Source organism: Octopus bimaculoides, chromosome 18 (genome assembly GCF_001194135.2).
Source record: "Octopus bimaculoides isolate UCB-OBI-ISO-001 chromosome 18, ASM119413v2, whole genome shotgun sequence".
Classification (NCBI taxonomy): domain Eukaryota; kingdom Metazoa; phylum Mollusca; class Cephalopoda; order Octopoda; family Octopodidae; genus Octopus; species Octopus bimaculoides.
Genome location: NC_068998.1, coordinates 17850322 through 17865040, shown reverse-complemented (window position 1 = coordinate 17865040; position 14719 = coordinate 17850322). Strand labels below are relative to the sequence as shown.

Here is a 14719-nt window from a genome sequence, read left to right as displayed (position 1 = left end):
GTGTGTGTGTGTGTGTGTGTGTGTGTGTGTGTGTGTGTGTGTGTGTGTGTGTGTGCTGCCTGAAAACCAGTGTTTGTTTATATTCCTATAACTTAGCAGTTTGACAAAAAGAGACCTGTAAAATAAGTGCAAGACTTAAAACGTAAGTACTGGGGTTGATTTATTCAATTAAACTCTTCAAGGCAGTCCAATGACTGAAACAAGTTTTTAAAAAAACCCTTTTTATCAAATTGAACAAGCAAAGGAGCTTAGCCTAGTGGTTAGGGTGTTGGGTTTCCAATTGCAAGGTCATTGGTTTCGATTCTCAGCCTAGTTAATAAATTATGTGCAGTAGTCTACAATGGACTGGTGACCTTGTGTTTTCAGTTGCTTACACACTTTGGAAACTGAGATATGTTCTGGCTTAATGAGTTTTTTTTCAATTTAAGTTAAATCCAAAGAACCCATTAAGAAAATCCACATTAGGATTGATCATAATCAATCCCAAGTAATAAACTACCATAACTGGAACCTACCCTTCAAATATTCAAAGCAAGTTTTAGCAGCACAAGACTTGCTTTTCACTAATTATAAGAACATAGAAGCATTCATTTAAAAATTAAATATAAAAATCAGTAACAGTCAAAGGGAACAGAGTAAAATGTTTGCGGGCTAATTTTTTAAGAATATCTGTCAGAAAAACTTTGATATAGACTCTAAATATTACATTTTGATAAAAACATAATTTCATTTTACAACTGCAAGTAATTGTACTTCATAAACTAAAAATTTATATAAAACTATAAGTCTTTACAAACAATCCTTTTGCATTACATTCATTCTTGAGAAATGGTAAAGAGAGTGAGTAATACATGATCAGATTATATGTAACATTAGCTGAAGGAAGCATAAATAAACCCGCTTTATAACAAAGACTGAAAATAGAAAACCAAAACCTTAGCAAACTGCTTATTTAAGAAAATAAAGACCATCCCAAGTGAACTAAAAAAAAAAAAAAAAAAGTGCTCTGCAGTAATGTTAGCAACAATATACTGAACATAGAAAAGAATAAAAATCATCATAAAAGTGATTAAAATAAGACCTGAAACATTCTAAAAGAATGCTTTTATAATATATCAGGGCAGTAAGTCTATTTCCAAAAATGAGTGTTGTTCACGTTTTTTTTCTTTTTAATGACCCCTCTTGAACACTGAAGGCCAGTAAGTACATCCCCCCTCCCACCAATCTGTGTTTTTCCTAGAAAAAGAATTATTGTTTTATTCTTTATAAATCTTTCATAATCTCTAATTAAAATTTCATTCTTCCTTTGACACACGATACTGATTTCAAATCACACACACACACACACACACACACACACATTATGGCTTAGTTTCTTTTATCATCGTCAAGAAGTTTTCTATTTTATGTATTTTACCTGGTCATTTAATATTGTGACTAAATAGAAACAGATATATTAGAGGAGGAAGCAACCCTAGTGCTTCATCTACTGCAGAAATGGCAGATTTATACAAAAGAAAAAAAAAAAAGTGGGGTGCAAGGGTCTAAAATGTAGTGTTAATAAAGATTAGGATATTGATTTCTGATTGATTTCTAACAATAGCACATAAAAATAAATTAATAATGGAAGATGAAATCGATTGAACTGATCCCGGTACTGGGAAATCGATTGAACTGATCAGTATAAGCCTGATATTATCTATTTTATTGACATTAGAGGGAAGAAGTAATTTGAGTCTCAGAAGGATTTGAACTCACAATGTAAATAGATGTAACTAAATACTGCAAAGCATTTTGCCTGACATTACCATTTCTGCAAACACTCTTATAAAGATTAAATTTTTTCAAAACTATATTTTGCAAAACCTCATTCCAACCCATGCCAGCATAGGACATGGACATTAAATGATGATGATGTAAAAGTTATCGTTCAAAATTTGTTCCATTTTGTTCAAGGTTCAATCCTAATGTTCCTAGCCCAGTCTTATGAATAGAGACTTGGAGATCTTCTGCAATAACCAAATATTGATCAATACCTTTGTTGCAAATGGGATCAGAAATGACATAATCATATCTCTCTCTCTCTCTCTCTCTCTCTCTCTCTCTCTCTCTCTCTCTCTCATACATGTATCCCTAACAGTAGGTATATGTCTACATCTAAAAGTAGATGTAGATGAACGACTTTTGAGAGCCAGGATGCCATCAATAAAATGCGAGTAAGTAGTGAGATAAATGAAGAATTTAGCATACAAAGGTGTCCAGTCCTCAACTTTTTATAATAGTTTTGCAGACCATAAAAGTTGAGTTTAAAACCAGATGTCCATAGGAATTCTTGTGTGCTGCTAACATAGTAACCAAAGTTGATCTCCCAAAGAGTTAGAGAAAAAATTCCAAAGATAAAAACAAAGCTTAGAATGAAGAGATTTCAAAGTAAATCTAGCAAACACAAATGTTTAGCTAACAGGAAGGAAGACAAGACTCTACAGCCATCTGGAAACAAACCATGCTCAATATGCATGCAGAAAAGAAGTAATAAGAATTCCATACAATGTACTCAATGTAAACTACCAGGATCTCAAGTATGCTAACAAAGAAGGAAGACCTCACAGGCTGCAGATGCACAAGAGTAGTTAGCAGTAAAAGCAGCCATAAAATAAATTTGTTATCATTCTTGAAAGGCTCCAGAGGAGTTTTTTATAGCTCATTTCTTAAGTGATGTAATTAGCAGAGGAGGAGGATGTTCTAAAAGGTAAGCAGCCAAGAGTAAGAATGAGGAGAAAAATGTTCTGATAGTTAGTACCTCAGCTGGCAACAGGGATTCTCTCGCTGAGTGAAGGACACATTGTATGATGTTTGTGTATAAAGTATTGAATGATAGAAAAACATGAGCATTAAATGTAAAGGTTGTATCAAGACAGTATGTATAGAAATGAAGCAAGTAGGTTTTACCTGATGGGTAATGTTAGTGTGCATGGACAATGAGGCAGAAATGAACTGAGAGACAAGCTGTGAACATGAAAATTAGATATAGTGTGCAAGAAAGAAGACTGTGCTGTATACGGAGAATCACAGGCGGATAAAGAATTGCCAAGTTATCCAAGTGGAAGTAACTTGCAGATGAAGGTAACTGAGGAAGACATGAGAAGGGGTGAAGGCTGATCACAAAAGGATCACCCTCACAAGGGAAATGACAAAAGACCACAATTGGCAAGATGTTATATTGGTAGACCCATCCAACCCATACAATCCTGAGAGAAAAAAAAGTGAAAAAAAACAGCAATACAATGATGGTGGTGATGCTAGGTGTTCCTCTGCTTGTGTTTGTTTACACCAGTCTATCTATCCATCTATCTTGGTCGTCCCTCAGGACAACATGGATGGATGGATAGATAGATAGATAGATAGATAGATAGATAGATACCAGTATTTTGTGTCCCTTTATAGTTTGTAACTTAACAGTTGTTGATAAATAGATATCAATAAAATAAAGACCAGACAGAAACAAGTACTGAACCATCCCAATATGGCCATAGTCCAATGAGTGAAACTAACAAAAGTAAAAGAATATTGCATAATATAGTCTTAGATAATGGTCAGAAATATAGACAAGATTGTCACGGTTTACCTAGACTTAATATCAACAATGCCAACAATTGCTAGAAAAAGCAGCCAAATTTCTCAAACTTCCAGCCTACAAAAAAAGACTACGGTTTATGGTACTCACCACATAAAAGCAGACAAATATTACTTAAATTACAAACAATTCAGCACCATTATGAAATTAAACTAAATTGCTAAAATAAAATCTTTAGATTTATACTGATAGTGACCCCAAAAATAACTGACATTCTGAAGATTCCTGGTAGCAAGTCACAGTTTCAGTGAATGGATTAGATGATTTTAAAAAAGTAATTTATAACAGATTGTTAGCAACAAGGTCTGTTCACCAGATATATTAAAGCCAAATAAACAGTGCTCTACTCCAATAAAATATATCTTGTGCAATTTAAAATTTTTTCAAGTGACAGATCTGATAGAGGAATGCTAGAGTTTCAAACAAAATATGTCAAATATTCATCATTCTTGGACATTACTATAGGTGTGGTAGCCTAAGTAATTAGAAAGATAGATAATAATGACTAAACATTAATTATTGTCTTCAGTTAAACAAGCCAAAAATAGGTTGTCCACTGTACTACATGATTAAAATGTTTGGTGTTAGTGAAAAACATCTAAAACTTTTACACCAAAACCTGTGTAAATTTATGTCAAATTGCATAACCAAATAGTGGATACTAAAATGGAAAATTTTGTAAAATGGTGAAAGTGAAAATAAATATAAAAGATTCCCATATCAGCATACTGAAATAGGCTGATAAAATATTCTTGGGCAGAAAACAGAACTAACAATTCTTTTCTGATTAGGCAACTATGCTACATCACAGTTATCACCTGTCAACAATGTCATCCTCATCATTTAACATTCACTTTTCCATGCTTGCATGGGTCAGATGAAATTTGTTGAGGCAGGTTTTACTACAGCCAGATGCTCTTCCTGTCACTAAATCTCATTTGTTTCTAAGTAATATTTCCCCCATGGGCAGACATGTTTTTTCACAGAAGACTAGAAACAAACAACATAGCTTGTATGATGGTGGTGCATATAGGTATGTATCTATACGTTTCTTTCAGTTTCCATCTGCCAAAACCACTTACAAGGTTTAAGTAATGTCTTTAAAAAAATTACTGTAAATTTAAGTATATTGCTTAGACACCATATGAACTCCAGAAATAACTCCATTAATCTAAAGGCATATAATCTATTGAGAGACAAATTTTAAAACCACTTTCCTTCTCCCTAAATCTTTTCTCCAGTTTGTGTTTTGTGCCCCTCCCTAAGTACGCAGAAAATTATAGTCAATTTTTTGGAGGGACCTCTCAAAATGGTTGGCACAGTGAAGAAGGACAATCTCTGTTTCTTTGTTTTTTACCCCAAAACCAACAAAACACATAAAAAAATTTTTTTAAATACAGATAAAAAACATCCAGCCAGATAATGATTTTATAGTGAGCTGAGATACTGAGACAAACCTATCATAATATACTCAATCTTTTAATATACAAAGTGATAAATTCTCTGATAAACCAGGTCCAATAATGTGACTAAATCAGCATGAGAACTGCTTCACCTATATCAGTAATGCACTTAAAAACCTCTAAATCCTCTTCTAATAAATCCAAAATATCATGTCTATGCAAAATGTCATTTTAGATTTACGTTGAGAATATAGTGAAGGAGTTAGAGATGCAACATGTAACTCTAGTTTTTGCTTTCATTTGGAATGGATTTGCCTACAATTCTAAAGTGTATTGGGAAAACATGAAAACCTTCCCATTTCTCTTCTAAATAAACATGGAAACTTTCTGTTTCTCTTCTAAATAAACCCAAAGTTAACTGCTTCAGTAAGAAATCCTTATTTCTTAAAATAAAATGTATCCAAATAGACTTTCAAATAACGCATGCAACCACATACACACACCACTTCAAATCAAACTTCATAAAATCATCTTCCACAACAATCTCCAAATATATTTGTTCTCAATTCTTCTACCGTAACATTTTTTTCAAATTAAGTTTTCTGCCTTTTTTTTTTTTTGCTTCAATTTCACATTATCTGTTCCAATCACCAACTTTCATTTTATATTCTAGTCATTGTGTAAATATCCTTTAGTTTTCTTATTATTGATAAAAATTATATTTATTAGTAAGCAGTAAGTTGTTTTCAATGCCAGTTCAGTTCCTAGTCCCATGTTACCAAAGTACTAAAACTGGTCATAGTCAAAAACATTAAAATGTTATTGTAAGTACAATCTCAACCAAAGTGTCATTACTACATGATTGCTTATGTAAGAGGTCAGAAAACTAAAGTTCCATCATTGTTTCCTGAAAGAAGTTCATAGTTTCAAGCACCAGCTTAATACTGTATAAAAAAAAAAGAAAATGCTACTTCTCTCTCTTTCTCTCTCTCTCTCTCTCTCTCTCTCTAACACCCACTCGAAATTCTTGGCTATTTTGAAAATTAATTGAAACAAACAAGTAGAAATATTCTAGTCAGAATCATGGAAGGGTTCAATGATTTGCACTCAAATTCCCATTTTCATTCAACACCAGTCAGTGCTGTTCTTTGTAGAATTTAGCCTTTATTGCTCTACTAGTTGAATATTTGTGTGGATTTTTAGAACAAATGTAGCTGAATCTCTCTGTTGACATTAATCCATTTCTAAAGTGGAATGATTCAATCTATGTACTTTTTTTTTTTTTTTTGCTAATAGGTACCATATATTGGTTTCAAATTTTGGCACAAGGCTAGCAAATTTTATAGACCCCAAAAAAGATGAAAGGCAAAGTCGGCCTCAGTGGAATTTGAACTCAGAACGAATGCATAGATGGAAAAAATGCTGCTAAGCATTTTTCCCAGTGTGATACCAATTCTGCCAGCTCACTGCTTTACCAATAGGTACAATATATTGCCAAGGGAACAGTTTTAACTTCTGTTCTTTGCATCAATAATACAAAATCTTTAACATCAATCAATCGTGCTAACTAAAAGGGTAGATAAATCTAGAAAGATGTCACACTATTGCTCATTGTTTAAGGTTCAAATCTTTATCAGTATGAGTATTCCATGAAAATTCTCAAAATGTGTCTAAGTGCACAAGAGAACAAATGTGAACAGCAACATCAGGTTTGACAAAGCTCCCAAACACCCAGATTTGAACCTTAAATTTTTGTATGGAAAAATGGAATCTTGTCTTCATGCACAGAATTTATTAAACCTCTTTGCTGAATGGCTGTCATCATCACTTATTCATGCTAGTACGAGTCAGGTGGAATTTACCGAGGCAGATTTTCTATGACTAAATGCCCTTCCTGTTACTATTTCCGAAGAAGGTAACATTTCCCCAAGACTAGTCATGTTTCCACAGAATACTGGAAAAGAATACTATTCATTTACATTCAAGTGATGTCAGGACAAGGAGACACACACAGACGAGCTTCTTTCAGTTGCTGGCTACCAAATTCACTCACATAGCTTTGGTCAGCCCATGGCTGTAGTAGAAGACACTTGCTCAGAGTGCCATATAGTAGGACTGAACCCAAAACCATGGAAATGGTAAATAAACTTCTTAATCACACAGTTACACCTTGCACCTATAACCAAGTGTCCAATGGCTATATATATATATATATATATATATATATATATATATATATATATATATCATAATTATCTTCAGCATTGTAATACTGAATAATCTGGTCATACCAATGGAAATAGTAACACTTGATACAGGAAGTTCATGTTATAACCAGGAAAAAAATAAACTACCAAAATTTTGCAAACATTGTAAATAAAATTACTAAGAAATAATGTAACTATTTCAATTGAGAAAAAGAATTTTCAGGTCTACTTTTAATTTAAAACAAATATGCCAACAAAAACTGATAACAACAATAATGTTATCTAATGTGGACACAAGATCATATAGACAGGACAGTCAATTACATTAACCCTAGTGCTTAAGTGGCTGATAAAAAAGAATGAAAAGCAGTGTTGACCTAGGTAGGATTTGAACACAATCTAAAGAGCTAGAAGAAATGCCACAAAGCATTTCATCCAACATGCTAATGATTCTGCCAGCTCACTGCTTTAATAATAATAATAATCCTTTCTATTAAAGGCATGAGGTCTGACATATTGGGGGAGGGGACTTGTTGATTACATCAACCCCAGTCTTTCACTGGTACTTAATTTATTGATCCTAAAAGGATAAAAGGCAAAGTCGACCTCGGCAAAATTTGAACCCAGAACGTGAAGACAAATGAAATACCACTAAGTATTTCACTCGGCGTGCTAATGATTCTGCCAGCTCACCTAATGATAATAATAATCATAAATGCTGTAATGCAGAACTAGACAGTGGCTCTCATGACTTTTAATCTTAACTGATTGGAAGTGCTATCATATTTGTCTTGGTATAAAAGATGAGCTACAACAAATATTCTGCTCAATATTCTTATCGGACAGGTAGTCATGATGGATATATTGGGCTTCGCATATTTGTACCCCAATATCATTTTGATGGCATGCGCTGCTCTCTCACTAAATAATAATAATGGTTTCAAATTTTGGCACAAGGCCAGCAAGTTTAGTGGAGAGATAAATCGATTACATCAACTCCATTGTACAAATGGTACTTATTTTATTGATCTCAAAATGATAAAAAGCAAAGTTGACCTCAGCAGAATTTGAACACAGAACGTAAAAGATGGACAAAATGATACTATGCATCTTGCCCAGTATGCTAATAATTCTGCCAGATCACCTCTTTAATGATAATAACAATAATGGTTTCAAATTTTGGCACAAGGCTAGCAGTTTCAGGTGGAAGAAGAAAGTCAATTACATTGATCCCAGTGTTCAACTGATATTCTATTGACCTCAAAGGGACGAAAGGCAAAGTCAACTTCAGCAGAATTTGAAAGCAGAACATAAATACAGAAGAAATGCTGCTAAGCATTTAGCCCTGTGTGCAAACAGTTCTGCCGGCTCACCACCCAAAAGAATGACAGGCAAAGTTGGCCTCGGCAGAATTTGAACTCGGAACATAAAGACGGATGAAATGCAGCCAGGCATTTTGCCCAGCATGCTAACGATTCTGCCAGCTCACTACCATCATATAATAATAATCCTTTCTACTATAGGCACAAGGTTTGAAATTTCAGGGGAGGGGGCTAAGTCAATTTCATAGACCCCAGTGCTCAACAGGTACTTATTTTTCGACCCTGAAAGGATGAAAGGCAATGTGTACCCCAGCAGCATTTTGCCCAGTATGCTAACAATTCTGCCAGCTCACTGCCTTCACATCGTAATAACAATAATAATAAATCAAAGATACAGTGCAATATAGAAAATACAATGACAATTAGTAGGTTAGCAAACAGTAATAGAATTACTAATAAATGAAGTGTGAAATATGTTTGCAGTTTATTTTTGCTAACAAATGACCACAATTTTAGAATCAGTTAAAAAAAAATTGTTTCCTTGTTTGTTTCTTTTTGTTTTTTTGTTGTTTTTTTTTTTTGAATAACTTAAATCTGTTAAATGATGTTTTAAGTGTTATAGCAATCATAAAGAATGAGAGAGCCTACTTGCATGCAAGCATGCATGCGTGTGTGTAAGAGAGAAGATGGGTATGGGTAAACATGTAACAGCCTTTAATTGAGGCCAGAAAGACTTAAGATTTATTCCAAATTGATTATAGAATCACAGAGGATGTGTTTATGGGAACAGAAGATAACTAATGATACAATATTTGCTTCTTTACTTTTCAAAATCTAAGCATTCTCTCTCTCTCTCTCTCTCTCACACACACACACACACTACATTGAAGACTAAAGTCGTTATAATTTGAAGACATTAGCCAAAAAACAAACAAACATGAAACCAATTGAAAATGTAAATATCTAAATTTAGCTGATATGCAATGTGCTGTAATTTCAAGTTGCCAGCTAGAAATATTCTAAACATAAAAAAAAAAAAAACTACATACAGTTAGAATGCAAATGTGATGAAATAACAAGATTGTTCTTATTTGCAGTAAATAAAATTAAAAACAAAACTCTCAAATTAAATACTTAAAAAAAAAAAAAAGCATTTGTTTTTCATTTGCTACTGACTTCCTACAGAAGAAAGTTTGCTCTTGAAGCTAAATATCGCGTTAGGATTTTATGCTGTCCATTTATTCTTAGAAATGAACAACCTCCAAAAGGAAATTATTATAAAATTTTAGTATCTAAATCAATTAAATTAAAATGTTAATTTAAGACATTAAGTTAGTTATAATAAAATAAAAATAAATAAATAAATCAGTTAATCCAAATGGAATTGAACAGAGGTCCAAATGTTAATAAAATTAACAGTTGATTCAATATTTTTAGTTTTAAGAATTTTACATACACAACAAATAGTTCCCAGTAGTAATTCATACGTTTAAGAACCAACCTAGAAAGTAAATAAACCTTTTGTTAATCTGTGGAGCAAATAGACACTCACATTGAACACAATACAGACAATTGAAAATATTTAGAGAGTTTTCAATAGAAGCTAACATTACATAAAGAAACCTCTGTGAATTGAGTAACTAGCATTGTTTAGCATCTTGGTTTAAAACAGACTCAATGTAAAAAGAAATTTCGTTCATAAATATACACAGCGCTATGGGAATAATTTATTTATTAATCATCAGAAATTCTTGATATGCCAAAAGAACAACCTGTCAGCTAAATTGTTATATAATTAAAAGGTAAGCTCGGAGAATGAAGTGAGAACAGCAACTTAAATAGAATGATGAACAAGACAGACAAGATTTAAAGTAGAAAGAGAATGCAATTGTAGGGAGCAGAAGAACAGGCAAAAGAAATTTGCACTACCGACACATGGTAATGCTTATAAAGGTTGTAATGATAGAAAGTAGCTTGGACTCAGTAAATTGTTTTAAATAAACCAATGAAAATTCAGTATTTAAATTACCATAGTTAACAAAGAAGTCATTATGAAAGAGTTTAATCATTATATTAATTTCTTTCAAGCAATTTATCTCCAGAACATCTGTTCAAATCTAGTTTGTGATAGAAGCTAACTCACACAACCTGCTTACTTTTGAAAGATGGTAGGCCATTATATTATGGAGAATACATTCAAACAAGGTGTGGATATGCATGATATCTTTTCTCTCTTACTTGTTTCAGCCATTAAACTGCGCCATGCTGGAGCATCACCTTGAAGAGTACTTATATTTTGAGTCTGATACTTATTCTATCAATTTCTTTTGCCAAACAAGTTATGGGATGTAAACAAACCAACACTAGCTGTAGAGCAGTGGGAAGGGGCAAACACAAAGACACAAAGACATACACACACACACATCTATATATACACACACATACATACATAGAGACCATAGAAATTAAAAAGCAAAGTAGACTTAGGCAGAATTAACATGATGCTATAATAGGTTTAACCTTTGCATCACAAGTACAGTACATCCAACGCACATCGATACAATTTTTGTCTTCTCAATTTCATTCAAAAATCAAAAGGTTTGGGTAAACCCAAGATTCTGGTAAAAGACACTTGCTCATGGCACCACATACTGAGATTGAGAAAGGAACCTATTGATTGAAAAGCAAACTTCTTGACTATTGAACCATCATGTGCGCACACACGAGAGAGAGAGAGAGAGAGAGAGAGAGAGAGATCATGTATAAAAATAAACTCTATATTAATCGAAGTTTGAAACACATTTGAAAAGAAAGACCTGAAACAACAATGAGAGCAGATGTACTGTTGGCAACCCTCTTGTGTAGGCTACATGTGACTTCATTGTTGATACTTTACTATGTTAAAATTTAGGGGACCAAATCAGTTATAAGCAAAAAGTATATTATAAGTAAGATGAGTTAAAAATGTATAACTGTAGTCGATATAATTTCTCAGTACTGAAACATTAGTACACAGCTTTTCAATTACCATAGTAAAAAAAAAAAATTTGTTACAAACAGCAGATAGGAAGCAACAGAAATTGGTCATAAAGAACTCTTTTTTGCTTCTTTTTTTTTTTTTTTTTTTTTTTTTTTTTTTTTTTTTTTTTTTTTTTTTTTTTTTTTTTTTTTGTCTAGTCACTCTAGAGAAACTGCAACACAATTGAGAGAGTATACCATGCTAAATTCTATCACTCAATTTTCAATATTCAGCAGATAGCACAGAGCGATTGATGCTTGAATAACACAAATAACAAGAGATGTAAAAAAATGAAGAAAAAAGAATCACCAATAAACTCATCAGGTATCCTCAAAAGAGACGTCGAAAGTGGTTCGACCTTCATGTTCAAGGCATTTAAAGCAAGTAATCCGTCCAGGATTGTTGGAAAGGACTAAACCACAATTAAAGAATAACGGGAGTGAAAAAGTTGGAAGTAGCCAAGATGCTGGCTGGTCGACAATATACTGCGCACTGGAGGAAGAGCTGAGCCAAATGAAAAGCAGGGATCAACAGAATACTAAAAACAATCTGCTGATACATTTGGCCTCCTTCAATAATTGATTTGAAGCCAAATCACCAGTTAAGTCTATTTCAAGTGAGACAATCCATAGTAATAAAAGTAAACCGCAGAGATTATGGATGAATGCGTGGCTGATGTATGGTTATGACATGAATTCTGAGATATTGATTGCAACCTACTTTGCACTGTACTGAAAACAGCAACAGTCGAGAAGAAATTGATAGTACTCAGGAAGAAGTTTGTGTTTTATAGACTTGAAAATTTCTACAGCCTCATAGAAAAATAAATACCAAATAAATAATAGAAAAGGAACATAGCTAGTTATTTGCATTGCTCTATACTGTTTATGTGTATTTACAGGCACCATAAAGTACAACTGTGTTACATATTCATAATCCATAAAAAAAAAAAGGAAATAATTACATAAACATTCACATATCCACATACAATTTATTGAGATTTTCAGATTATTTATATAGTTACTGCCCTGAGGTTATGAATATAAAGTTTTAGACTTAAGTACTGATAGAGAATTTAGCAATCTTAACCTTAAGGTTATATTATTATATCATATTACATTGCTATTAATAAATGGGAACATTTTATGTAATAAAAATCTTAACTAATCTCAAAATTGTCCATTTAATAATAGAGATTTAACAAAATAGACTCAATCCTTTAATGTGAAGATAGTTATGTTATTAAATATGAAATTACTGCCACATCTTTTAAATTTCAAATTAGCTCATGCTAACCACAGTAAATTACACTGCTTCTTTTTATTCTATATTAATTGTCCAATTTTATATACTGATGCTAATGAATTTAAAAAATTCAAAAACACTACTTTCTACCAACACAAGGCCTAACTTCATGTAATGCAAAGCCTGGAAGGTCTTGTCTGAACTGTGATACAAGTAAATCAGAAGAGCTCAACTTTTACAATGCAAGAGATTTTTTTTTCTTTCTTTTTCTTTTCTCTAATTAAATAATTTATCTAATCAAGGAGGGTGGGTGAATTTAAAATGCAATGGCCAGTTGAAGGAACCAGTAAGTAATAAATAAAATATAGAAACATTTACAACTGTGCACCATTATCATTATCATTTTACATCCACTTTCCACACTGACATGGGCTGCACGTGTTGTCATGATTCAAGCCAATTTAAATTGACATGATGAATTAATTTTAAGCTGGCTAAATGCAGGAACAAATGGTAATACAAATTAATTCATGCTTTTTTTTTTGCTTTTTTTTTTAACGAATCTTATTTGATTAATCTTACTGCTGTCATTATAAAGTGTCTTCACACCCACTTAACAAAGCCCTAAAATGTGCTTGATTCAGTTTATCTGACTAACAAAAAGCAAGATCTATTATTTAAATCATTCCATTACCATATTTCTGATGAGACATGGTGTTGTGTTTGTTTTTAATTTTTGAAGTAATCAAAAATTTGGAGGGATTTAATAAAATTAACTTTAAGACTGCTGTTTGAAACAGAACTTGTTCTAAGCTAAAATTATAAATTTTAACTTAACCCTTTAGCATTCAGATTATATTGTCACATGTAATGCTTATCTACTTACATTGTTTTGAATTAATCATGGATTATCTCGGAGCTTAAACATTTCGATGATGTGATTTATTTATCTTTAAAACAAAATTATAGGGTAGGTGTAAGAGGTCAGATCAGGCCAGTTTGTACATTAAACAGGTAGAATATTTTGGCCAGACATTGCCAGTTTAAATGCTAAAGGGTTAGATATCACCATTATAAAACAGGTGGCTTTATATTATGGAATTAGAAATAGTCGCTAATTAATATCAAGAGAGTTAAGCTTAATGAGTTAGCAGTAGGTAATTGTGTAGCAAAAGAATGCAGTTGTTCAACACAACTGTGACAAATAAAACCTCACATCCATGCAGGCATGGAATAATGTGAAATATTTTTTGAAAATTATTTTTAAAAATGCAAAAGATAACCTGTGTTCAAAGCAAATAGTAGAATTGGAAAATTTTCTGACAACACAACCACTTTAAAATATTAATATTCAAATTACTTTCTTTTTGTATACTTTAAAATGATTCTTTCACTTAAATGACATAAGAAGGTATTTACTACCAGAATAGTTATAAATAGTAAATATTCTCATACCACTAGCAGGAGTAAATTTGGAAGGGTAATCAGTTTCATTAATTGAATTTGGTTTGCAATTTAAATAGAAAAGATAATCTTGATAAAATCTAATTAAGATATGGGTAATTAGTCCAGTTTTATAACTGGCATCAAGTTTGTTTTTTGGGGGAGGACAGGGTATTTTATTTCATTTCATTTCATTTTTACTATCAGTAACATTATGTGAAGGACAATACCAAGCAATTGGTAAACTGATTCTATTTCACTGAGCTAGTCTCATCAAAAGTGAACGATACTTACGCCTAATGTAAATAAACATTTTCCCCAACTAATGTAAGCAAAATATTTATTGTTTCTATGTCACATCAACCTTCAATCACTGTCACCATCGCTTAGACGATTTCTGAGCACACATATATACACACATATATACATACACATATACACATAGA

At 32.3% G+C, this 14719-nt stretch overlaps 1 protein-coding gene across 10 annotated transcripts in view; it reads right to left on the bottom strand.

Moving 5' to 3' along the window:
- The window catches only part of LOC106882892 (phosphatidylinositol 4-phosphate 5-kinase type-1 alpha), a 234919-nt gene that overhangs the window by 161845 nt on the left and 58355 nt on the right, over window positions 1–14719 (bottom strand). The window contains exon 1 of one of the 10 annotated variants that reach the window (XM_052974618.1): window positions 11895–12153. The exons of the other annotated variants lie outside the window; for them this stretch is intronic. Within the exon in view, the coding sequence (XP_052830578.1) occupies window positions 11895–11949 (55 nt within the window). The 5' untranslated portion in view covers window positions 11950–12153. Of the gene's footprint in view, window positions 1–11894; window positions 12154–14719 lie in introns of those variants that run through there. 10 annotated transcript variants of the gene reach the window in all.